Source organism: Amblyomma americanum, chromosome 10 (genome assembly GCF_052857255.1).
Source record: "Amblyomma americanum isolate KBUSLIRL-KWMA chromosome 10, ASM5285725v1, whole genome shotgun sequence".
Taxonomy (NCBI): Eukaryota; Metazoa; Arthropoda; class Arachnida; order Ixodida; family Ixodidae; genus Amblyomma; species Amblyomma americanum.
In genome coordinates this window covers 44,280,511-44,307,772 of record NC_135506.1, presented here as the reverse complement: position 1 = coordinate 44,307,772, position 27,262 = coordinate 44,280,511, and the positions used below count along the sequence as shown (strand labels likewise).

The following is a 27,262-nucleotide window of genomic DNA, read 5'->3' as shown; positions in this document are numbered from 1 at the left end:
GTGCAAGTACCCCAGCCAAGCAGCTAATATCTAGTGGACATGTAGTAAATATCTGCCACAAGATATATAATGTCTATATGATGTCTACAAACATCAATATTACATTGACATAAGATCCACACAATGTCCATTTTAATAAGAGTGGACATTCATAGAAAATTCGCAGCATGTCCACATATAATATTGATGCAATATGCAATGACATTAGGTAGACATTTAGGCAATATTTTTTTTAGATGCTGGGAGCTTCATAGTAGCACGTGCAAGCATATGGCTATAAAGGAAAGCTATACAGCCTTAACAGCAATTTTGGTTTAGTTCAGATGTGACACTTCTGTGAAGTCTGTATACCTCTCCTTTCTAGCCACGAGGCTGTACTTGGGTGGACATTATAATGAGATACTGCTCCCTGATTGCAAATATACTTAAGTTTCGAGGGTCTCCACCAAATCATTTTGGATAATGCTGTGTTTTATATCACCACAATACTTTGTAGTGACCAAGAAAAAACACCAAGAAAGGTTTTTCCTGTGTATAGTCAAATTTATTTCCAAATTTACATGATTTCAAAAGGTTTTAAAGGTTCAAAGAAGGGAAAAAAAGTTAAGGAAAAACACCACAGAACACGGGACGAGAAAGAACACAATGACACAACGTGCTGACTGTTTACTCCATTTTATTCTGCCAGAAGCAAAATATATTCCGCCCAAAAAAGGTATGAGAAACAACAAAAGACGAAACATTTTAGACAACCCTGATACGAGAGGTGCAATCACTGTAGGCGCCTGCTCTCTGAACACCACACTAAGCAAGCACGCCAGATTGAATAAAACAGGTACAGGCAGCAATCTAGCCATATACTGCAAGAACTGCTACCCAAAAACTGTGTACCTTTCCTGGACAACACGAGCGTAATTAAGAAATACAGAGATAGCAACGGAAATCTTGGAAGCGCTAATCTTCAGCAGAGAGACCAAAGCTGCGTCAAGAAGCCATCTGTAAAGCTGCTTGAAAACGAATGATGCTATTTCTCCTTTCGACCTGCACAGCGCACCTACGATTGCAGTTTTTGTATCAAGGTTGTCTAAAATGTTGTGTTGTTTCTCACTCTTTTTCCAGCTGCATATATTTCGCTTCTGTTAGAATAAAATTGAGTTGTTGGTCAGCGAGTTGTGTTGTCGTGTTCTTGTCCCGAGTTGTGTGCTGTTTTTCTTTCTTAAATTCCTCAAAAGGTGCCTAAACTTCATTGAGCCGGGACTGTGCACTGGTGGCCTGTGAATACAGAAACACATACACATGTATATAGTGTTAAACAGTAGTGATATCACATTTAACACATATGTCACAAATATGAAGAAAATTAAGAGGATGCCTATGAAGGAAACCATGTTCAATAAGCTACTCTGGACATCAAAAAATTAACTCATCAGCAGCAACGCAAGCAGACACCTTACAGTTGAAATAACAAGTATCAGTATTCCATGAGATACTCATGTACAAACTTTGCTTGTGGAGACTGATAGCCACTAGTTTCTTCCCAAACAGGATGTGGGCAGCACAATTACAGGCATACAAGTTTTGCCAACACCAGGTTAGGTGTGAACTTGTATTCTGTTGATCTTTACTGTGCACATAAGACTCATTCTTGAAATATGCAGCTTACCTCCTTCTTCTTGATGCGTCTCCTCCCTAAGCTTCAACCGGGGCGAAGTGTGCTGAAGCCACTTTTTAATGACCCCTTCAATTTCGCTTACTGTTGTACTAAACAGCTTATTGAACTTCACAGCATTGAAATGAATGGTCAAAATATTGCCGTCTGTCTTCTCTCGTCTCGTGAACACCATGTGACAAGTATTAGGAAACACTGTCAGAACTGCAGTGTACAGCTGCCAGTTTAGTACTGGATAAATATAAAAAATTGCAAAGCAGATACCAAAGTTATTTTACCACCATTAAGAACCTAAATTACTCAATACACTGCGCATGAAATAAAATTTAGACCCAGCTCCTTTATGAGCAGTAGGGTTCATTTCGTCTAAGGAAATGCATTGCCAGTACAGTTGAACCTCGTTTGAACAATGTCGATGGAGCACCTTAATTACTTTGTCATGTTCATTATTTCGGCATAACTTGTGTGTTATAATGAGGTTCTACTGTAGCAGAATAGGCCAGTACTAATGTGAATCTGTGAAAACTTTGCTGAAGTACTTACCCATTATCAGTGGTGTCATATTAAGGTCACAGAATTTCAGTTTCCCTTTATTCCCAATCCAACTGTAATGTTGGGCGACTCCATCATTCATCAAATAAGCCAAAATCCTTTTGGTGGCACTTGCTGCAGTAGTTCCCCCCAGGGACTGAAACCCCCGAAGCTGGAAAAAAGGAATGCAGGGGTATTTGTGTTTCATGTCAAGAATTCAACTCCTAAACAAATGGCAAGTTCATCAAGAAACTGTAGCTGGTGAAATCTGACTGAGTCAACAATTGTGGTCATATTCTGCAACTTTAAAACAGAAGTAAGAAGTATACCAGAAGTAGCCAACATGTAAAACTTTGTAGGGGGCTAGTTGGTCGTACATATTGAGACTGGGGAGTGCTATAATCAAGACAACGGACAACACCACATCAGAACACCACGAGAGACAAGCGCAAACTTTCAATTGAGTGTATTTTCGACATGGCGCATATTTATATGCGTCTAATCATGGGACACACAAACATGAAAGCATTAGAACCAGCCAAGATAGTAAAGCAATCACTTAAACCATGCGAGATATAAACTATCCTTGCAAGTCATGAATTTCACAAATGACTGTCTAAAAACAATTCTTTTTTTGTTAAAACAATAGACGTGTCGCTAACGAACCAGGCACTGTCCTTTTCGGAAGCCATGCAAAATGCTTCCCACAATTTCTTTGTGGTCTTGTCCTTCGATCTAAGAACTACCGTTCTGACCAGTTGAGGTTCGCACTTGTGCACGGCGCAGTGTGCTGCGAGGTTGCCAGGGGAACTGACCAGAGAGTTGTTGTAATTGTGCTCCCGCAACCGCTCAATTAAGCACCTTCCTGTCTGGCCAACATAGGCCCTGCTGCAAAACAGTAGTATTTTATAAACCACGCCTTCAACACATGCCACAAGCATGTTCTTGTGCCTCACGCCACAAGACCATGCGTGGCGTGGCAGGGTAAGAGCACACAAGAGAAGAGACGTGTTGTTTTGCCACATGTGCATACCTTGTCGCACAGGTTAAAAAAAATGGCAGAAAAGTATGGAGTTTCTGTTGTATTTTCCGCGCTTCAGAAACTCAAAAGCATATGTGCAAAAATCAATCCCGGCCAAGAAGAAGAGCACAATGCATGGTCTTCAGTTGCCATGAAAACGCAGACTGAAGTATTTGCACTTCCGACAATTTATCATGCAACTTCAAAAAAGACAAGCATACCACTTGTATACCTTGATACTTCAGACCCAACTTTAAGTTCCGTTCGACAAATTTGGTATTACTTGTGTCTATTGATATGCATGACACTGTATTCTGCAAGTTCCTGTCAGTGCGGAAGTATTTCCTATTTTCATACATCAAAGCACTGAGCACATTCTTACAATATAGTGAAGCATAACCAGCTTACAAATATTAATGACATCTAATCAGTGGTTTTCAACTAATAAATATTTCATTTCACAATGGCCCGAGGTCTTACCAGTTGCTCTTTGATTGCCTTGGTGTGAGCATAAAATATCTGAAACTCTTCCAAATCCTGGAATGCTCCTGACATCAAGGCAGGCATTCGCTCATTGCTGTCAGGGATGTGCACTGCTGACAGCTTGTCAAGCCGGTCTTGTACTTGTTCAATCATGTGTTGCATCACTTGCAAACTCTGCAAGACCTGCTTCTGGAACGCTAGGAGTGAACATAAGAGAACATGGGATGTAAGGCTTCTATGGATTCAATAAATATGATTACATAACCATAACGCACAAAGTAATGCTAACTCAAAAATTTACGCCACAAAGACATGGGCTGAAACATACCTGCTTCCAGGATGGCCTCTGGCACTGGTGGATGTGCTAGAGAGTACAAACAGATTAGATACCACATCTTTTTCATAAAAACAATAAAGCTAGTTTAAACTAACCTGTTACACCTGTGTCCCTTAAGGCCGCATTGCGCAGACTGGCATCTGAAAGCCAAATATCAGGTGTGTCAGCCAAGTTCACTCATACTTTCAATACCACAAAAAGCAAATACCATGTGCAAGTTCTTTTACAAAAGGCTGTGATGTGCCACCTGAAACAAAATTAAGAAGTGACCAATATTAATAAGTATTGTCCATTATTCTGGCAGGCCTATTTTGTACCAATGGAATTTGACATGCCTCAGCTCAGCAAACTAGATCATACTGACCTGATGTGCATGGTGCTGGAAATTCTGTTGGCACTGCAGGATAGCTATCAAAAGCGGGTGCTGCCTTCAAGAATCCTTCATTTTGGTGGACCCTGCTCATCCGAGTGCAATTCCACCAAAAACCGCTTTGGCTTAAATATACGCCGCCTCTTGTTTTTTTCATCACTGGATGCCAGATCTGATGTAAACTGCGCTCGATCGAGGCGTCGCCTTGCAGGTTCATAAGTTCCTAAAAACAGAAAAAAAAAGAATCTGATGCACCCTCATAAAAATAAGATGTTTTTGCAATCAAGTAGACCTCAACTAGTAATATAGCATTCTGACTTGTAAACACCAAACTGAAATTCAGTGAGGCTAACCTTTAAAGTGAATTAGTCAGCAGATATTGCAACAAAGCAAAGCTTTATTCATACCTGCAAATAGCTATGTCTCGACCCCTCCACAAACTTTTCCTTCCTTATATGTAGCAATGTGCTGGGCTCTAACAAGAAATGCAATTGAGTGAGCAGTGCTGATGGCATACACACGCCATTCTTTGCAGAGTTAAAGCCCAATGTGTCATCATTTTTACCTTTTCGTTAAATCCTGTAACGAAAAATTTCAACAAGTTAACAGCGTTTGGCAGCCGCGCATGGAGTTATGGGTTAAATTCTCGGTCGCGGCGACAGCATTTCGATGGAAGCGAAATCAATAGCAGTGGTCAAAATGTGCACAACTGCATCCGGGCTCAAATGTCACTTATTGACATGTTAAAATGCAATGACAGCTCTAAAATCAATTGCACAAGCTTCCGCCCGTGTCATGATCGCAACTTATTAAACAGAGGCAAAGAGCAAATGTGTATGTACCAATAATATTGCCGCATGCAAGAAGACGCCAAAGATGAAGACTTGGTCTACGAGCGCCAGGCAAGAAAAAGAAGAAGCTGAAGTGCGCAGGGACTTTTTCTGGTTAACCAGTAAACCGTTTTACCTTCAGCTCTCCTCGGGGGTTCTACCGAGTCCTGACACTGGTGGAGCATACTGGGTATGCACAGGACTCCTTCCGGCAGTCCACAGCGAGTCCCGGACATTGACACGCCTGTCCATCGCGCTAGCCGCCGACGTCTAGGCCTTTCCCCGGAGTACAACCATCTACCGGGCGACTCTTCAAACGTCAAACTTCGCCGGGTCTTCCAAGCCATGGCACCTCCCACCCCTACGTCGGTGACTCTTCACAACACCAAGGTACCGGAGTGCTTCCGCGGGAACGCGTTTGAAGATGTGGAAGACTGGCTCGACCAGTTTGAATGAGTGGCCAAGTTCAACCAGTTGTGCATGGACCAGAAGCTTTGCAATGTTTATTTTGCACTTCAGGATACTGCTAGAACTTGGTATGAAAACCACGAGGCCAGCTTGTCCACATGGAATGACTTCTGCCGCCAGCTGGTGGACACTTTTGCCACTACTGATCGACGAGAGAATGCGCTGCGCCTGCTTGAAGTGCACGTCCAGAAGCCAAATGAAAGCGTAGCTATGTTTGCGGAAGACATGGCTCGACTTTTTTGCCGTGCCGACCCCAATATGACTGAGCAAAGGAAGCTACATCTCATGCATGGCGTCAAGGAGCAGGTGTTTGCCAGCTTGGTGTGCAACCCACCTCAAACCGTCAGTGAGTTCGTCAAGGACGCTACAGCTATAGAGCGAGCCCTCCAAGAACGGTGCCGCCAGCACGACCGACCTTTCACCGGTGTTCCACCGACTGCGGCGGCGTTCACTGCAACCGATGGGAACACTCTTCAAGACCTCATTCGAGAAATTGTCCTTGAGGAGCTGCAGCGAATTACTGCTACGAGTGTTCAGTCACTGGAGGCCGTCGCAGCAGCCGTTAGGAAAGAGCTCCGGCATGCTCTGTCACCGTCTGCACCATACCACGAGTCTCATCCAGTTGACAGCGCGGCAGCCGTTTGCGAACCATACCACGTGCCCCAACCCAACAGCAACACGGCCGTCAACACGGCGTCTTACTATGAGCCGGAGCCGCAACCCGCGAGCTATGTGGAAGTTCTTTGTCGTCCGCCGCCAGACCACGCCCCACCGAGCTCAGCGAGCCGTCAGCAGACGCGGTTCTTCCAGGAGCCTCAGTGGGCACGTCCCGGCCGCCCTCAGCCGCGCCGAACTGACCTGTGGTGCTCTTATGACAGCCGACCACTCTGCTTCTTCTGCGGACAGCCTGGCCATGTGTATCGGTACTGCCGCTACCGCCAAGAGGGGCAGGCCTTTCCGCCTGGTTCTGCTCGACGCCATTTCGACGCTGGCCGTGCCTAACCCGAGGACCCGCTGTTCAGCAGGGAAGCCGACTCACCGGGCTTCCGCCGCCTCTCCCCATCTCCACGGTGTTATTCTTCATCGACGCGTCGACGCGTCGTAGCGATGCTGACGTTAGCGGACGGCAGACCCCGAGCCCTCGCCGGGGAAACCGCCGCAACCTCGCGAGGGGAGGTTGCAACCAGTCGAAAAGTTTCAAAGCCCTCACTACCGCTGCAACTGCCGACCGCAACCCATGATTGTGACGCCTCTGTTCACATTGACGCTGCCGCACTACCACCGAAAATGCCGCCTACATTAGCGCCGAACATGCCGAACCAGATAAGCAGCCCAGATGACAAAAATAACAGCGCCGACCTTACCGCACTTCCGCCGCAAATGCCGAGAGAGACGAGCAACCCAGACGACGTTAGCGCTGACCTCGCCGTTTGCATTGATGGGCTGGAGGTACACGCTGTGGTGGATACCGGGGCGGATTTTTCAATCATTAGTCAAAAACTGGCAGATAAGCTGCGCAAAGTAAAAACCGAATGGACTGGGCCAGTAATAAGAAGTGCTGGGGGTCAGCTATTGGCACCGACTGGGAATTGCACTGCCCGCATAGGAATTGGAAACTCAGTGTTCGTTGGCAGCTTCGTTATCCTCTCAGACTGTTGCAAAGACCTCACCTTGGGCATGGACTTTCTGCGCCTTCATGGGGCTGTGATCAGCTTTCAGGACAACGTCGTTGCCTTCACCAAAAATCATGGAGACCTTGGTTATGCGCAAGTACCACTGATGCCCTTACGAGTTGCCAATGAAGGGGTGACATTACCTCCGCAATCGTGCTCTCTTGTTGAAGTGAAGTGCGACGTGGCGCATACCGGTGATGGCGTCGCCGAACGGGCCGTCACCCTGCTACTCAGCCAAGGTGTTTCTATAGCTCGAGGACTAGTCAGTTTGACCAATGGGCACACCGAAGTGCTGCTGACAAACTTCAGCGACGAGCGTCTGAAAATTCCGAAAGGCACAACTGTGGCCTTCTTCGATAGCGTCTCAAGTCACCAAGACTATTTCGTGCTGCAACCGGAAGGATCAGTGAGCAAGGTGCCCGCACCCATAGTCGGTGTGAGCCCAAATCTGTCGTCTTCAGAACGGGAACGTCTTTTGGATCTCATAAATCACTTTCGAGACTGTTTTGCTTCAGAATCGCGGGTCTCAAACATCTTTGACCAAACATCGCATTATCACGGATGACGCGATTCGCCCGATTCGACAAAATCCTTACCATGTGGCTCCGAAAGAGCGCGAGGCTATTCAGCGTCAGGTGGCCGAAATGCTTCGAGACGACGTTATCCAGCCGTCACAGAGTCCCTGGGCTTCCCCCGTGGTACTTGTTAAAAAAAAAGGACGGCAGCTTACGATTTTGCATTGACTACCACAAGCTCAATCAAGTGACCAAAAAAGGCGTGTACCCCCTCTCTCACATCGATGATTCCCTTGATCGGCTACGAAATGCGCATTACTTCTCTTCAATGGATTTGAAAAGTGGATATTGGCAAATTGAAGTAGATGAGAGGAACCGGGAGAAGACAGCATTCATCACTCCTGACGGATTGTATGAGTAAGGTTCTTCCATTCGGTTTATGCTCGGCACCAACAACATTTCAGAGGCTGATGGACACTGTGCTCTCAGGACTCAAGTGGCAAACATGCCTGGTGTATCTTGACGATGTGATCGTGTTTTCGGCAACCTTCGAGGAGCATCTGCGCTGTTTGGTAGCTTTTTCAGGCCATACGATCTGCGGGCCTCACACTAAAACCCGAGAAGTGCCACTTTGGTTACGAGGAGCTGCAATTCTTAGGACACGTTGTTAGCCAAGAAGGTGTCCGGCCTGACCCCGAAAAGCTCTCCGCAGTCGCCATGTTCCCAACACCTACGGACAAAAAGACGCTTAGGTGCTTCTTGGGGCTTTGCGCCTATTACAGTCGATTTATTGCTGGCTTCTCACGAGTTGCCTGGCCATTAACTTCACTGACACGCGACAACACTGTCTTTCGCTGGGGTGAAGAAGAGCACCAAGCTTTTAATGAACTCCGGAGACGCCTACAGACGCCACCTGTCCTGGTGCACTTCGATGACGACACCCCTACCCTGCTTCATACCGATGCAAGCAATGTGGGTTTAGGTGCTGTATTGGTGCAGCGCCAGGATGGTGTGGAAAAAGTGATTGCTTATGCCAGCAGGACTCTGTCTAAAGCTGAAGCGAACTACTCGGCAACAAAAAAGGAATGCCTTGCAGTTGTATGGGCGGTTATGAAATTCTGCCCTTACTTGTACGCTCGCCCCTTTCAGGTCGTTAGCGACCATCACTCTCTCTGTTGGCTGACGAACTTAAAGGACCCTTCAGGGAGGCTCGCGTGCTAGAGCCTTCAGTTACAAGAGTTCGACATGACGGTCATTTACAAATCCGGAAAGAAGCATGCGGATGCTGACTGCCTTTCGCGAGCACCAGTCGGGCCCTCCACAATGACCGATGAAGACACTGCTTTTTTAGGAGTCATAGATGACGCAACTCTTGCCCAACAGCAGAGAGAGGACCAGGAATTGCTCCCTCTTATTGGTTTCTTGGAGAAGCGAACTACGGATGTGCCTAAGATTTTCGCCCGCAGCCTCTCGTCATTCTTTCTTCGCAACGACGCAATTTACAAGAAGAACTTCCGTCCTGGGGGGAACAGTCATCTACTCGTCGTCCCAACAGCTCCTCACACGGAAGTCTTGCAAGCGTGTCACGACGAGCCAACCACCGGCCACCTAGGCTACACCCACAGGTTGGCTAGAGTACAGCGCGGATACTACTGGCCGAAACTACCGGCGACAGTGAAGCACTATGTACGTACGTGCGTAGACTGCCAACGTCGTAAATCACCCCCTGAAAAACCAGCCGGTCTACTCCACCCTCTTCAAGTGCCAAAGACACCTTCCAAGCAAATTGGCATGGATCTCCTGGGACCATTTCTGACGTCTACTGCTTGGAATAAATAGATAATTGTTGCCACCGATTATCTAACTCGCTATGCGGAGACAAAGGCTCTGCCCAGGGGTACCGCCGCCGAAGCAGCTCGGTTCTTCGTTGAGAACATTGTCCTCAGGCATGGCGCTCCGGCACTCATTATAACTGACCGAGGAACTGCCTTTACGGCCGAGCTTTTGGAAACCGTTCTCCGCCTCAGCGGTACCAGTCATCGTAAAGCGACGGCCTATCACCCCCAAACCAATGGATTGACGGAATGCCTCAATAAGACAATCGCCGACATGCTTTGTATGTACGTGGACGTAGACCACAAGAATTGGGACGAAATTCTTCCCTACGTCACGTTCTCCTACAATACGGCACAACAAGACACCACTCGCATGACGCCTTTCAGCCTTCTTCATGACCGACCAGTGACAACTATGCTAGATGCCATGCTGCTCCCGTCTGCCGACGGCGACGATGTCGATCAGGACGCCGAGGAATTCGCACAGCGCACAGAGGAAGCTCGCCAACTAGCGCGTGTGCGCATCAGAACTCAGCAGGAGGCTGACGCACGACGCTACAATCTTCGCCACAGACATGTCATGTATGAACCTGGCGACAAAGTGTGGGTCTGGACGCCTATTCGTTGTCGTGGACTCTCCGAAAAATTATTACGGCGGTACTTCAGGCCCTATGTTGTGCTGCGACGTTTAACCGACGTCACGTATGAGATGGTGCCGGACGGGTTATCGACATCCAAGCGACGCCAGCAACAAGTCGACGTCGTCCATGTTGTACATATGAAGCCATACTACTCGGACCGATCTTGACCTCCTACTTCCTTTTGTTACCATCGAGACGATGCTTCCTGAGGAGGGTGGCAAATGCCGCATGCAAGAAGACGCCAAAGATGAAGACTTGGTCTACGAGCGCGAGGCAAGAAGAAGCTGAAGTGCGCAGGGACTTTTTCTGGTTAACCAGTAAACCGTTTTACCTTCAGCTCTCCTCGGGGTTCTACCGAGTCCTGACAATATTCTCTCAAAACTTACAGAAAAGGCCTTTCACTGTGGCCATGTGTGTCGCCCAGCCTGCGTCCGGTTTGGGCGCGGTTTTTACGAGCTTTTTAATTCGCTCAGTCTTTCTGCCGGGCCAGGAACAGACGTCATCAACCCATGACGACAGCACAGCTTCGACTTCTTGAGAGTTCAGAAACTCAACGATGGCAAACATCTAAAAAAAACGAATCAATGTATTTTTTATATCACATATGAGAGCAGGCTGGGACACATTTTTTGATGTTTTTTTTAGTCCCATTATATTCTACGTCACATATGGGAGGAATATGACTGCTTCTTACTCTCACAGCATGTTGAAGACACCAGAATATGTCATTGAGAACCTGAAGCAAACCTGCAGTACAACAAACTAAAAACGAGGGTCGAAAACAACAAATGAGAAGGTCGGGACAGATCCCGCAGCTTGTTGCGAGCAAATTATGAACTTGCTAGCTCAAACTCCAGTACTCTTTGTTCAATTGTTTTTGGGCCTTATTTTTCTAGTTGCCCAGCAAAATCTGATACACAAACATGACACAAGACGGCACATCACTTCGTGCCCGAGGCTAACCTTCCTTTGGTGCTAATCAAATGGCAAGAGAAAAGAATACCAACCTTTTAGCAGGACGTAGCTCTAGACTCCCGATAAAGAGCGAAGTACCCTGACACCGCCACACGGGCAAGTTGAAACGCTTGAAAGTCTCACGTGGTTAATTTGAACCTTCCAGTCGATCTCTGTTAAGGCTTGTTTTGGCTGCAATCAGCTTGTAGCGCCGTATAAGGCACAACTTTTTCAGACATCTAACAAAAGCAACAACATCTACTCCTGATTTATTTTTTTATTATTGCAAACAAATTGTTTTTTATCAATTAATAAATCTATTGTAAAAATTGTAATTTGGCAATATTTAGTCGGGTGTGTCATCAGCCAAGACGAACTGAAAGCTGAACCGAAAGATGAATTCGCAGATGTAGACAAACATGGCAGACATGCTGGGAAAGCCAAAACAAGAGTTTCAAGTTAGCTTCAACATGGTGTCAGACGTCGTTTGAACTGTAGTCGTTTCAGTGCAGCAAGATTATCTTGTCTGCCAAGGTACCGACCACTTGGTGTCTACCGGTGTCAGCTGAGTCAGCCTGCTTGACGGACTGCTGTCTATTCGTTGTATTCTTCTTTTGTGCCCTGTTGCAGCGATCAAGTCCTGTCATTGCATTATTTTCCTTTGTGTTGGTTGTGCAACTGTGTCGCGTGACTAGCTCTGTTTGTGTATGCGTGTGTGTGGCGCACACCAGACCAATAACGCTGTGAGCAGACCGAGCTTGACTGAGGAGATATGCAATTGGATAGTTATGCAGTTTTTTGACGATATTCGCAAGTGCACTATCCTGAGTTTCACTGCTGCAAGCTTAGGCAGCACAACTGCTGCTGCTAGAGATGCGTCACATGTCTTTATAAATCTATGTGGCAGTCATGCCCAAGGCGGAGAACAAATACTGGCTCACGACGTATGCGTGGTATCGAACAAAGCGTGTTTCTGCAGCACTGCAGGACCTGCAGATCCCACAAATTAAACACGATTCATCCGAAAGCCAGATTGATCAATCGAGCGAGTATTCAGGCCCTGAATTGGCTAACGCATCAAAAGCCTTTACAGAGGTTTTGGCCATTGCTATGGACCTTCTTCACCCCACGACGTCACGAGGATGCGGTGGCGCTGATGTCAGGAGCGACTTTCGCATGGTAGGCAAAACAGGTTCCTGCTGCCCATGCCTACCGCAGCGGCCTTAGCTATCGGCGGCTGCATCATGCCTGCGTACTGCAGAACCAGCATGTACTGACCAGCTGCGTCACTGTTGGATCCACGTAGTAGCATAAAAGGAAATTTAAATTAGCCCCGATATGTTTCTAGCAGATAAATGCCGCATAAGGAAACTGGCTAACAGGGAATGGGCCGCGGTAGTAAAACGCGAATTCTGGGAGTCGATCGGCACTGCCACTCAATGCACTTAATAGCATGCAAGTTACTGCGTTCATTCACCTGAACATCAGCATGTTGCGCTCATAACTGTGCAAACAAAAAAAAGCACATATGTAGCTGTGCACGTATTTATCACCTTGAGCCGGTGTGCACGGGGCGCTGGCAGGTTCACTCGTCTCCAAGGAATGCATTCTTTTGTTAATAGCACAGCATGTTTAAATGACGAGTTTTATGGCATTTAATATATGCCTGAAAATTTTTTTTATATATGACTGACGTAATTATCTGATTCGAGTTGAAAGAAGTCTGGTAAGTTCTTGCGCGGTCACGTTAGCATGCTTAGAATAACGTACCTTAAGTGTGCTAAACGCCACATGCTTTTTCATATATTGCATCACGCATGTGTCATGTTTCATGATGTGGTCCATGATCGCAAAGCTTGTTTGAAGAAGCAGGCGTGCTACTAACAGACACGTGGTGAGATTGAGAGGGGATGCGGCGATGAAGTGTTTTCGTTATTTATGCATGCGATATGTACCCAAATTTGGTGCAAATATTAAACTGCTGCGCTAGTTTCAGTAATGTGCTTTATTTTTATGTATACCTGGTGCAGTTCTTGAGTCATTATAATTAACACCCTCGTCAAGTAACCCTAAGGTCTTAAATAATTGAGTAGAAAGTGCGTTTTTTTTATGCCAGCATGTTCACAAAGCCCTGTTCTGTATGATGATGCTGTTAGCTCTTCTTTTAGATGATCATGTACTTATGCATGCATAGTTACATGAAAACGTTTCTTACAAAAATAACGAACATATATATAGTACTGCACGTGTAGGAAAAATTAAGCGATTTATTACACTTCTCAATCTCTCACTCGGAAATCATTTGCGACAAATAGAATCATTCTATTTTCCTGTGTTACGAAATTACGAAGGTGTGAGTGATGCCCAATCGCAGAAAATGTGAAAGGTCAGAAAAGGAACCTTAATGTTTAATCCCTCGTTTTTGGCCTCTTCGCTTGCGCTTTGGTCAAAGAAATGGGGCAATGAACTCAAAGAAAGCGTCAAAGAAATCAGAGAAATTACCTCACAATTTTCGAGAACACATCAAGAAAGCGTAATTTATAAATTTCTACTGAATATTTTGCTATAATTTTTTCGTCACGAAACAGATCACCCCAGGGTAAGAAAGAAAATAACTCCAGAAATAAAAAATTTTCACCAAATCGACCAGTTTAACAAGGGGAGACGGAAGTCGGCCAGGCTGGTGCGTGATCCTGCAGCTAAAAACAGCGCTTAAGTGAGCCGGAGAATTGGAGACAACGCTGTCCCCACTTTTCGCTCAGTGCGACAGGTACCTGTGTCAGCAGACGGTGAACGCAGGTCTGCTCCGCCGAAAGAACGCCAGCACTTCCCCTCGCTACTGTCCCGAAGTAACATCATTCTGGCTATAGCAGAGTGTCAAAAACTTCCTATTTTATTCAATGCCTAGCGTAGAAATCAACGGCAGAAATGCTTTCTGTTTACTAATAACCATGTATACAATACACAGTGGCAAACTATTTCTCTGACTACGCCGCACGTGGTCAACGCGAGCTCGTGTAATTCAAGAAATTACTAAGTTGAAAACATCAACCATTACTGTGATTCGCAGAAACTGGAAACGTGCCTACAAGCCTTGAAAACCCGCTCTCAACACCTATCCGCGACGCCACACCCCGACCTTTTGCCTACCACGAGCTCGCTAGCGACTGCAGCGCCACCTCGTTTGTTTACAAGCATGCAGGAGGTCTATAGACTTCTCAACTGTTCTTGGCGAGGCAGAACATCATGTACAACATGCAACTGTGCAGCCTGATGACTGGGACTTAATCACTGCTAATAATTCCGCAGGCACCAAAGGAGCCAATCAGACTAGCCATGCAGAAGAACCCGAAATAGACAATTCTGGAACCAGTATTACGAAAAGTCTTCAGAGCTGGGCTGTCTCTCACCACATCACACAGACTGCTGTAACCTCATTGCTAAAAATACTTGCATCAGTGTTTCAATGAATTTCCAAGTGATGCTCGCGCCCTTTTGAAAACCCCTAGCCGAGATTGTTGACACGGGTTCTGGCGACTACTGCCATTTTGGTTTGTTGAGAGGTTTACAGCAAGCTCTCAAAACAGTGGACAGTGTGCCATCAACCATCTCTCTGACCTTCAACATCGATGGCCTTCCTGTGTCTAAAAGTTCACGTACTCAAATTTGGCCTATATTGTGTTTGGTCACAAACTGTAAAGGACTGGACCCGTTTCCTGTTGGGGTGTTTGCAAGCGACACAAAGCCATCTGATGCAAATTAATTTCTTTCCCAGTTTGTCGATGAACTGCTGGGATTAATACAGAATGGAATTTTCATGAACAGTTTTAAGTACTGTGTGCAGATTCACAGCTTTGTTTGTGACGCTCCTGCCAGAGCTTTTGTCATGATGACAGAATCACACAAAGGCTACTCCAGTTGCCCAAGCTGCACTGCTGAATGCAAATACATAAATGGCAGGGTGGCTCTGCCACCAGTAGCTTCTGCACCGAGGACAAATTCCTCCTTTAGAGACCAAACAGATGGGGATCACCATCGTGGTGCATCAGTTTTGTTGAGACTGCCAATAGATGCAGTCAAGGATATCCCTTTTGATTATATGCATCTGGTCTGTTAAGCTGTTGTTAGGAAACTAATTCAGCTATGGCTGTGTGGGCCATTGACAACTCGTATTGGGCCCGCTTCCCGAAATGAATTGTCCGAGAAGATCTTGCATGCCCGCATGTGCCAGCAGAGTTTGTACGCAAAGGAAGGGCATTAATGGAATTCGACAGATGGAAGGCCACTGAGCTTCGACTTGTCCTGTTGTATATGGGACCCGTTGTTCTTTTTGCCAGCACCACTGTATTCAAATTTCCTTGCCTTTCACTGTGCCATTGCTGTGCTTATCAACAAGGACCGCTGCACCCAACAGGCATCGTATGCACAGCTCCTGCTAGAATGCTTTGTGGGTATCTTTGCAAAATATTATGGCCAAGAGCAAGTTTCAGTGTGCACTACCTCCTTCACCTTGAAGACGATGTTCGCCATTTTGGCCGCCTTGACAATTTTAGTGCCTTTCCTTTCGAAAATTGTCTACAACAAATTAAAAGAGAACTCTGCAAGCCAGGAGGTTTGCTACAACAGCTGTACTGTAGGATGGTCAAAAAAGAGCATGCCCAGGAAGAGTCTCAGTGGTGCAGTGTTAGTTATGAGCACAGTTTTGCAGGAGCTCATGACAAAAGGCTGCTGTTTCCGGGGTGCAAGGCACATGAATATTCAACTCTCAGAACCAGCAACTTTAGTCTGAGGTTCAGCAGTCCGGACAACTGCTGCATTATTAATGGCCATATAATTCTGGCAAAGAACTTCGCCTGTGATGAGAACACGGCCTCACCAGCTGTCATTGGGTGCGAATTCCTGAAACAAGAGAACCTTTATGTGCAACCATTACAATCATCGAGGCTTGGTATTGTTGTTGTGTCTGAGCTTTCTGAAATAAGATACTGGCCAATTAATAGCATCAAAAAAGCTGTCTTGCTGCCTTTTGTATGCAAGTCAGTTCTTCCTTTGTTACACTTGTGAGACTCTAACGTCATTATTCACAGACCCTGTGGTTCTTTAACATGAACGAGGTAAAACGTAAGTTGCCCGTGTACTATGCATTGTCAGTGTGCGTTAAAAAACCCCAGTTGATCTAAATTATCCAGAGCCCTCCATCACAGCGTTCCTCATAGCTTGAGTCGCTTTGGGAAGCTAAACAGCATAAACCATCTCTTAATACTTAATAGAAATGTTAAATGGAAATGTTTTTTACAGTCCTGTAAACTACATCTTTGTTTCCTGCTAACTCTTATATTGCTTCATATTTTATATATTGCTTCATATTTTATTATGAGCTGTGATGGGTTTGTGTCTTTTTCAATAGTGACCATGTTACAACGAAAATATACCTCTTGAAACAGGTGCACTGCTAATCAGATGCGTTTGTGGACCAAATCTTGGCCTTGCAAAGGCCATATGAGAAATGCAATGCATATAATAATGAGAAAAATTTATATTTAGTAGTGAGATGTCCGTGGAACACCTCTGCAGTATTTCCAATTCAATTCCATTAAAAGAATAGAAACCATAAATTTTAGTCTAAAACCACTGGTATCATAGACATCCACATTCATTTCATGTAACAAGTCCAGTGTGAAATATATACTAGGCAAAGATGTTCTTTTGATAATCTGATATGCACAGTATATGCAGCCACAATAGTGTGGCATAAGTAGTAATCAAAAGCATCATGTATGCACATAAAAAAGTACACACAGTACTTTCAATAAGTGGCCATAAAATAAAATGTGTTGAGCTGCGATGATGTTTCCAGCAATTTTATATTTTAGTAAAAGAACATCCTGAAATATTGTATGAATATCTACTAGTTAATATCCACATGCAGTAGTTCATACAATAGCCACAGAATATCAACAAATGACATTGGATGTTTAGACCATTTGTGGACATCCTCTGCATATTCATAGTTTACTGGGACTTGGGGATGCACTTAACTGCCACTGTATCTTGGTACATCCATATCGACAATGTGTGATCATTTGCTAACCATACCTTGGGTTTCTTTCATCAGTCACTTAACTCATTGTCTACAAAGCCCTCATTAGGCCTAAGCTAGAATATGCATCTTTAAAGCTTCTTGAGTCGCTACAGACTAAAGCAGGACCAGTACGTCCTATCTGAGTACAACCAAACATTTAATCTGTCTGACATCAAGTGAACCTTATTGCTTTTTGATGTGGCTGAGAGACATATTCAAAGTGTAATATTGCAGCGGATATTCTTGGTGAAGACGAGGTGAACGAAGTGTCTCGGAGGCGCGTGTGCTCCGTGCTTGGGTGCTCTGTGCGGGCCCTGTGCTCTTGACCTGTCTGCTGTGCCCGGGGCGTTCTTGCGTCGTTACTGTCTTGGACCACGTAACAATATTTTTGCTCAGAATAAAAGCACCTGTTTAGTTTGCCTCATACCCATTTTTCTACTAGTACCAATAACTCTTTGCTGCCACTCGTGGGTGCATTTTAGTTTTTCTTCCTCATCATTACTTGTAGCTGTCCAATCATGGAACAAGCACTCTGGCTCAGTTATTACCACAGCTAAGCCTAAAAATTTCACTTTGCGGTCACTGACTTTTTGGGCCTGGAGTGTGTCTGTTTCACTCCAGTCTGCTAGGGGTGCTGGCAGATGGTGGCTTCACACACACATACGTGCACACACACATACAGACAGAGGAGCATTTTTGTCACTAGAAGACTACGCTGCTAACAGAGTAAAACACCCTCTACATCACTAGGTTGTCACTCAACCTAGTGATGTTGAGTGATGTCACACAACTTTGTTACATAAAGCATGTATGTAATGAAGCACATAGCCTACCAGTTATCAAAATCGCTAGCCTAAACCTGGGCTGGACAGATAGATGTTGTGGACAGTGGTGGCAGTAGAAATTTACTGATTGTAGGAGTACTCGTCGTCAACATAGATTAAAATGGAGGTAAAGGATTGACTTAAAGGTGATAGTGGGTATCATGGATTGGGTTGTCTAGAGGAAGGCTGTTAAAACAGACATCCTGGATGTCTCCTGTAGAGTGCCCAGCACCTTTTGTTCATAGGCTGTCCTCTCCTGGGTGTCTCCAGTGATTGAAGCAGCATGGTGGCAGTATCATGTTGATGCCATTATGCATCAGTGGTTGCATTGCAGGTGATGGGGCTACTTAAGCAATGCACTAGCAGGTGAGCCGCTGTGGTGACTCGGTGGTGATGGCGCTTGGCTGCTAACCCGAAATGCGCGGGGTGATCCCGGCCGCGGCAGTCAAATTTCGATGGAGGCGAAATTCTAGAGGCCCGGAGCCCTCCACTACGGCGTCCCTCATAGCCGGAGTTGCTTTGGGACGTCAAACCCTCATAAACCATAAAACCAAACCAAGCACTAGCAGGTTTCGGGCCCACGGATTAGGAACGTTTTCACTGTACGTGTTTGTAACTGTCACCCGCACTGTAAGATGACCTCTACCATGGACAATGTCTAATCATAAAAAGGCGAAAAATTGTGTCACTCAGCATATGATTCAGATGTTTATGAGAGTTTGCAGGTGCTACAATTGGCGTTGAGAACGGAATGCTTGGGTCTGACCGAATGCAAAGGTTGCTTCTGAAAGCCGAGTGCTGGGTAATGTTATCTGAATGAAGCTCAGAAGATTGACGGCAAGAGATCTACAAGCAAATCTTAGGAAGAGAATAGTTGCCTGGGAAAACCAGCTTGAAACTTAAATTTGGCCAGGACTCTTGTTGCCGTATTTCAGGCCAAATAAGATCTGTTTCTACTTTCATTTGAGTCCACAGCTTATACCTCTTAACGGTGTGCTGTGCCATGAATTTATTTAAGAGGTACTGTACTGTTGTGAGATGCAGTGTGCAACATGCGAGTTCCAAATAACCTCATTTTATTGCGATGTAGTAGCCAAGCTTGGTATCTATACAGTCTAAGGAGGGGATTTGTTTCTCTGAATGCATGGCTGTTTCCTCCTTCTGATCTGTCACTCTGACTTATTGGAAACACTGAAAGCTTGGTGCTATCACATAAAGGACTTAGGTTTTTTTGAGCAAATTATGATTACTGCATAATTTTAATTCGACAGTCATGATAATTCTTGTTTGTCAAAGGATGATAAAGTTCTGCACATAAGATAACATGCAAAAAATCAACTGCAGAATACAGAACTGTTCTATTGCCTTTCAAAGCTGCAGTACAGACTGGTTTATCGTGAGTGCCGCCATCTCGGGATAGTGGCACCATCTAATGTCTAAGCCGGTAATGACCGCCATGCTGGTGTGTGCAATTTTATAAAAGCTTTGCACTATCGCACTCAGTATGAGCTACTCCGCGAGAGTGCATGGCCAAGCGCTCTGTAAAGTTTTACTGCGGCACCGATCATGACGTGTTTCCGAGTCATCGGGAAAGAGTTTGGCTGTTCCAGCAAGCGCGCTGGAACCCCTTGGCCTCGTTTATCTGAAAGACATTGCTGTTTTTTTTCTTGTTCATTTTGTTTGTGCTGAAGAAGAAACTGCAAGATGGTACAGCATTTTTGCCTCTGTCCAGACATGGCGTGCGAATATTACAAGGAATGAGCACTTCTTTCGTGCAAGAAGGGCTATGCCATTGCTCTATACATTATTTCAGCACTGACGGAGCGCGTTAGCCTCCAGCGTGAAGGCAGAAACAACCATGACCCGGGCCATGCAGTATTTTTCACAGGGTGTTAGTGCTGATATGGCAACGCGTCACCATTTTTACTGCCGCCGGCCTCTGTAGCAGCATTTCGCTTATGGCTGTGGCAGCCTACTTTGCTCATTTACTGCAACTCCTGTGACAGTGCATGTCGTCACCTTCATCAACTTCCCCCCATGAGCAATCGCTCCAGAACATACCGCTACCAAAATGCCCTCTTAAATGCATTAAGTGGTTCAAAAATTTCATAGTGCACTACCACTAAGGTTCCGAAACCCGGATTTTGCCAATGTTTGTCTGTATTACCAGAATTCACTAGTCCCTAGTCGGTTTATTCATAGAAGCACCAAAAAATACTTTTCTTGGATACGTCAAGCAAGCACATGTGCAGGGTATTCTTGACTATGTATGTAATAAGCTTTCCTAAAAGTCGTGTGATCTTAGAGAGACGGATTCAGCTCAAATGAAAAAGTTATGGATAGCACTAAGACAGCTTGCATGCTTTGAATGCGAAATCCTGAGGTGCAATAAGGAGTGGATTAATGTGGAATGCAAGGTAGTTTAATGTAGATTACTAGTAGTCACATGTATATACTGCAATGGCTATCTACAGGACCAGTACGACCACGTGACTCCTAATGACGTCACGCCAATTTATCGGGAGCACATTTCTCTGGACACCCCCGCCTCCGCCTCCGCCTTGTCAAAGTAAATATCGAACACAGTGTGAATAATGCATGCGAATTGCATTAGAGCAACATGAAAGGCATCAAAGAACGTACAAATTGTGCGTGATAATAAAAGTTAACAAATTGTAAACAAATACTAAAGATTAGAAGCAAATAAATTGGAACTGCATGGCGTTTATAAAGCATTGAAGCGAATATAATACAAGCTATTGACTTTGATAGTTGCATGTGCAAAATGAAAGGAAATCAAAAAGATAAAAAATACGAGCATCTAAAAAGGAAAAAGAGCGGTTGTCACCCTTTAGTAGCGGGTCACGGCCCCTTGGACGATGATGACTTTCTGCATCCTCAACAAAAGTGATGCATACAGATTTTTGATAAAATTTGCTTCATTTTTGATGCGCATTCATTCTACCGCACTCCATAGCTCACCAGTGGATGAACTGTGCAATCCTTTTTTGCAGAACCTGACTTTCATTCTTCCCCTTACATTCTCAATAATGTTGAGGTCTGCTCCTGTGGGCACGTAGTGGAGGCACTGCACTCCTCGTTCGTTTAGGAGCTCCTCAAGAACCTTTGCTGTGTGGACAGGTGACAGGTCATGTTGGTAAAGGAAATCTCCATCGGGAAAAGGGCCATCCAAAGCGTAAGGAATCATGACATAGTCAAGAATGTCACAATACCTTATTGATGTCAGGTGTCTTTCAGTGTGATGCAAGACACCAAGTCCATCTCGGGACACAGCTCCCTACACATTGACAATAGTGCGGCCACTCGATGCCACATCCTTCACATAAAGGGGATCGTGGCGCCTGTTGACAGGGCGCCACACTCTTTGCTTTTGATTCCAGTAGATTGTGAAGGTGAACTCGTTGGAGAATATTACACTTTTCCAGTCATCCGTGGCCCAGCTAGCATGCTCATTGGCTAATTTAAGTCGGGCTGCCATGTTTCCGTCCGACAGGAGTGGCTTCTGTGCCGCCACATGGCTCTTGAGGTTTCCTTCCGCCAGCCATCATTTCAGCCTTGACATGCTCGGAGACACACCGGCGGCAGCACCTATTTCCTTGGCAGTGCTGAAGGGACTCGCCCACACGGCGTCATGAATTTTCTTGTCCTGAGCAGCAGTTGTTGCTCAAGGGTGACGTTGATGAGGAGTGTCGCTGATGCGGCCTCCATCCGTATAAGCCTGGATGATGCGGCTGACAGTCTTATTTAACCTCCCAGTCATTTCAGCTATTTGGTGTTGGGCATACTGCTTTAACGACAGTTCAACTATCCATATTCACTCGCTATTGGGCACCCGGGACATCCTGTGAGCTGATGAACATATTGCTCTTTGTTCTGGTCACTACAAGCAGCCACTTTCATGCATATCAGTCTGCAGCGCTTCTGTCCAGCATTCCCCATTCAGTAAAATGATGAACCACAAAGTGGCGTACTAAATATCACCAATTGTGTGAATTGAGATGGGCCTGAACACGAAGCTTGGGCATCAATTGATGGCTACCGTTATCATTTTCGAAACTGATGTCACAACAAGACTAATTGAGGGTGAAGGTGGAAGCAAGCAAGTGGACGTGATGTGCCCTTGCAAGAACAATTACACTGTCTCCAGATAACTCGAAAACACGGCACGATTGGCGCCACTACAACCTTGCAGAGTGCCCGGCCACGCGCTCGTGCGATGTAGCTCGTACTGAGCGTGATAGTACACAGCAGACAGGACTCGGATGGCACAAACTGGCATTTCAAAGCTTCTGCATTTATTTCTTCATATTCTAAAAGCTTCTGGCTGACAAAGCATTAACCGATGATTACGCTTCTTGGTAAGGCGATTTTTGTATGCAGCTGCTGTGGTACTTGAACCGTGACTGCACAAGGAACATGCAATGCTGAATGGAAGCGGCTTTGAGTTTCGATTTGGGCAGCGCACAGAGCGTTCTGCCAGCAATGAGCTTTGCCTTGGGCGGGCGGTATCGCATGCACCAAGTTCAAGCTATTTTCCTCCTTTCCGGAGAAACATCACATTAGTACATAAATTTTTGACTATTAGGGTTAGCTTTTGCAATGACTAATTTTCTAGCAATCCTCTTGCATATCAGGTACTTAGCCATGATTTGACCGAAATGTCATGACAGGCTATTTTCACAATATTGTGAATAATTGATACACATATTTGGGCTCAAATGAAGGCTGGCCACGTCTTTGCTGTATGTATTGCATATGATACGTTCGGCATTACAGCACTGACAAGTGTTCGCTGAAATTTAACCTGCACTCTCTTCTGTACTCTTGCCTGCTTCTCATCAGCTATTCTGTGGCAGAAATGCTAGATTTCACTGTATCTTTTCTTTGTGTCCTTTTTGCAGGCTGCAACCATGACTGAGGGCTTTGATGATACTTCCTTCAGCATGGGCTTCATCTTTACATCAGAACTGTCTGATGGCAATGCTTCATCATTCATCAGTCACCAGGAAACCCGTACTACTGACCTGGGAAGTTCATGACATCTTGGCTCATACAGCTGAACCTTCTTGTTGATGCGCAGGCATGTTTATCCTTAAAGGGTGCAAATATTTTTAGTAAAAACGACACCATCATTTGACAGCGATGAACATTTTCACTTGCTCATACTGTTAGGACATTGCTACCTGCTTCAGGGAATATGAAGGAGCTTCTAATAGTAGTTTGTTCTGATTTTGTTGGCTGAAGGCAAGCATTCATCTTTATGAATCATGCTTTTAACCAAAGTACTAGCTTTTTGTGTTCTTACAGTCCCATTTAGTGTGCACAAATTAACTGCAGCTTTTGTATTGAGTGATATTCTCAAGTTGCATGCTGCTCTCAGGAACATTGCTCTCATTTGGGCATTGAGAAAACTGATTTCGGCCACCTTGCTATTCTTATCAGTATACTCCTTTAGGAAATCTATAATGAGATATATCCCTGAGGTTCAATGTTGCTAGCTGAATGCCGGTTCAATTAAGCATACAGCATTTCAGTACATCCTTCACATTCTGTACAGCTTGCTCTGCAAGGCCATTGAGTCTAGGATACCACTGACTAGGAATAATTTTTTGAAACTGCTAGCCGTCTTGGAACGTGTAGAGTTCCTGGGCTGTGAAGCAGGTCCCCCTGTCCATCTATACAACTCTTGGTAGACGCTGTATATAGTAAACCAGCATTTCGTTCTGCAGTTACCTGTGCTGCTTTTGCACTCTTTGGCACCAGGGTGGCTGTACATTACTGTAATGTATCGTTTGTCTTTTTTTTTTTCAAGCAAACCTATGGCCACCCATTACCAATGCCGCTTTGGAACCTATTTTTGTTGAAGTGCTGCTCTTGGTGGCCGTCTTTGTGATGCTTTGAAAACAAACGCTGCACCTCTACCTTTGAATGAGATCTCCGTTTTCTGGCATATGAGGTTGGTACACTGTCTTTGTTGTTCATCCAAAAATGCTGTTTGCACTCATATGACAAGTAGATATGCCCTTCAGCACTGTCTTTTTTCATGTCTTGGGTATGACCATATGGTCACCAAGAAACTACAGGCCTTTGTTTGTTGACAATTCATACATATAGGCGCGAAGGGTTTCTACCTCACTACTTTTGAATCTAAGTCAGCAATCATGGAACAGCTTGAGTTGTTTTGCAGTGCTTTGTGATGCATTCTTTTTTTGCTGTGCTACTTGTTTGCCTCACACAGATCTATGATGGCCTTGTCAAGGTACTGTTTTTGAAAAGTAACCAGGCAATGGGGTTAGCTTCTTAGCCGTGTAACGGAGTGCTCTTGGCATGTCTTAAGCTCTAAATCTGTGTCAGGTAAGGAGAAACCTCATCCTCACCTTTTGAAACCTTTTGATCTTTAAGAATGCTGTAAGAGTTCTACTTGGTGGCTGAGAAGCAAACCCCTTTTGTTGGGTTACTTTAGGCCAAGACATGAAGTCTCACAGTAGGTTTTTATCAGGTTGCCAACGTTGTACCTGTTAGCTCACAAGTTTGCTGCCAGTGTCACTTAACTGGTGACGATTTTTCTTCTGAACCATTCAGTTCAGCTTGTACCATTCGTGCACTTGGTTGACAAGCATGTGGTTGATGTACCCATGGTCATACACATAGTTGAAGGCTGATGCATGAACCGTGTGACAAACTTTTATTGTGCTCAAGTTCTTCCCCATTTAACAAAGTTGTCCAGTACATTTTCCATGCTTTGTGTTCTATTAAACATATATGTGTGGCTGCTTACACTTTAGCTGGCTTCTGCTGCAGCTGTGTGGTTCTGTGCCATTTGTAAACTGGAGCCAGTCCTGCGCTGTGGTGTTATTTTTTGTTGTCACTGTGGTGTTTCAGAGATCAGAGCAGGACTACGGTGCTATCACTTGGTGCGGTTGCTTCTGACACCTCTTTTCAATGGTAGTGGCCGACTTGAACTTTATGAACAGCTGGTATGCAGACAGATGTGTAGTAACTGCCAAGCATGATGTCCTGGCGCTTCCTGTCGGGGGAAGGAGGTGATGTCTGGAGAAATGGGGCTAGGCTGCAGTAGCTGTCATCTACTATCACAATAGGCAACAACTTGCGGCACAGAATGGCAGAGGGGCCATCCTTCAAGCTCACCCAGTCTGCTCAGTGACGGCATAGGAGTAGGGGACGCGCGGTAAGGTGTGTCGCCCCAATCTTTTGCAAGCTATTGTGAGCACCGATTTTTTAAATTTATGATTTATAGCGTCTATGCAGAGCTTTCAAATTTGACTTGAATACCCACAAAGACCACGTCTACAGATCTACACTAGAATATGCCCATCAAAATCATTTCAGGACCTTTTTAACTTGTACCTGACTATAGTGATATCACTAAATTGAGGCAGGAGTGGTAGCCTCCACCCCCAAAATTTTAGGAGTGCTTCCTTTAGCCCGTGGCAAGAAGTCTATTTTTTTATTGCAGCCCATATTAGGCCCTCTAACTTGTAAGCCAGTACGTGAAGCTCTCGCAACTGCACTTCATTCATTTTATTTACTAATGTGTCAGCATTAGAATACCAGTTATCGCCAAAAATGTCTCGCTTTGGTGTGTTAACCCTTGGTTGTCAGGAGGAGAGGATGATGTTCAGGGGAGAGGAGGACGGGAGAGAGTGGGAAGCGATGGGTGGGAGTCACCGCCGTCGCCAATCAAAGTCGAGGGGAAAGTATAGTGGAGAGAGGTACGATGTGTCACACTGATTGCTGGATTGGATCAGGAGAGTAGAGCTGAAGTGCAGCATGCCACACGGTGATTGATGGAGTGGATCATGCCATTTGCTCGCACGATCTGAGTCCGTCAGTGGCAGTGGTTGCTCCGTCTGTGGCAAACACTAATGCTAACGCATACTCAGCCGCATACGAATGGCATGGACAGTCTGCGAATTTTATGTCATAACAAGCAGTCCCATAGACACCATGCCTACACAAAATTTGACCTGCCCCCCCCCCCCCCCCCCCCCCCTGCCCTACTTCGCACCACATTACTATGAACATGCTGCCGCCGTCCCCACTGTCGACACAGTTGCCATCTGTTTACAGGCAGCTTTTTCAGTTCTATTCATCAAAGCCAAAAGCAACTGTGGTAGATTTTAAAAAAATGATTGTGTTGCACTTGACGACAAACCTTCTGCTTAAGGAGTTATCCCATTGGCATTTCTTCAAAACTCGTCAATGTACTCAGCTCGAGACATGCATCGTTCTTTACTTGTTTGTTATTCTGCTTATGACACTTGACAGATGCCAACTGATGCAGCTGCATTAGTTGAGATTGTGACATTGAACAATTCCATGGTACGATGTTTGACCTTTTATAGAAGAGAAACAGGAAATGGAAATCTGCTGTCATTCGCATCAAGCAACCATGAACAAGGATGAACTAAAAAGCAAAGACCTGTCGGGCTCTTTTGTATGCACTTTTTGTAGATAAATGCCGTTCATGATTTGCCCTTGTGCAATACTTTTCAAATTCGCTGTCGTTATTGCATGGCCAGCATCGAAGTGAGCTCTGTTTAGAGCCCAATTAGGTGAAATATTCAAACTTCATCAAATTCTTTTTTCTGCGTTCTTATCACACGAGGAACATAAGGAATGTTCTCATTAGGCTGTCATTTTTTTCGTTGTGGGCATTAAATGCTCTAAAAGGAAAAGCTATGGTGACAGATAGAAACAGAGTTAAGATTTGGGCCGGCTGTTTAGTCTTGAAAACCCTGAAAATATTGCAAATATCCGAACCCTAAAACTGTCTTTTTTTATTTCATAAAAGGAATACACGCAAAACTTATTGGATCGACAACCTTTATGAATAGTCATCGGTACAAATGCAAAATAAATAATAGAAATGGCAGACCCTACAGCAGTAAGATACAAACAGATGCAAATACTTGATCTTCTAATTACAATAAAGCACAAAAATGAGCACAACTCTAGTGAGGACAGTAGGCATCGAATGCATGGCA

At 45.0% G+C, this 27,262-nt stretch overlaps 1 protein-coding gene across 5 annotated transcripts in view; it reads left to right on the top strand.

The window, feature by feature from the left end:
• Positions 1 to 26,752, top strand: part of LOC144108902 (THAP domain-containing protein 11-like) — a 32,037-nt gene extending 5,285 nt beyond the window's left edge. For 3 of the 5 annotated variants that reach the window (XM_077642138.1, XM_077642136.1, XM_077642137.1), the window contains one exon: positions 23,156 to 26,752. In XM_077642138.1, coding sequence (XP_077498264.1) covers positions 23,156 to 23,293 — 138 coding nt within the window. In that variant the 3' untranslated portion in view covers positions 23,294 to 26,752. The remainder of the gene's footprint in view (positions 1 to 23,155) is intronic. The other 2 variants (XR_013309542.1, XR_013309541.1) reach the window with 2 other exon arrangements.
• Positions 26,753 to 27,262: the final 510 nt, after the last annotated feature.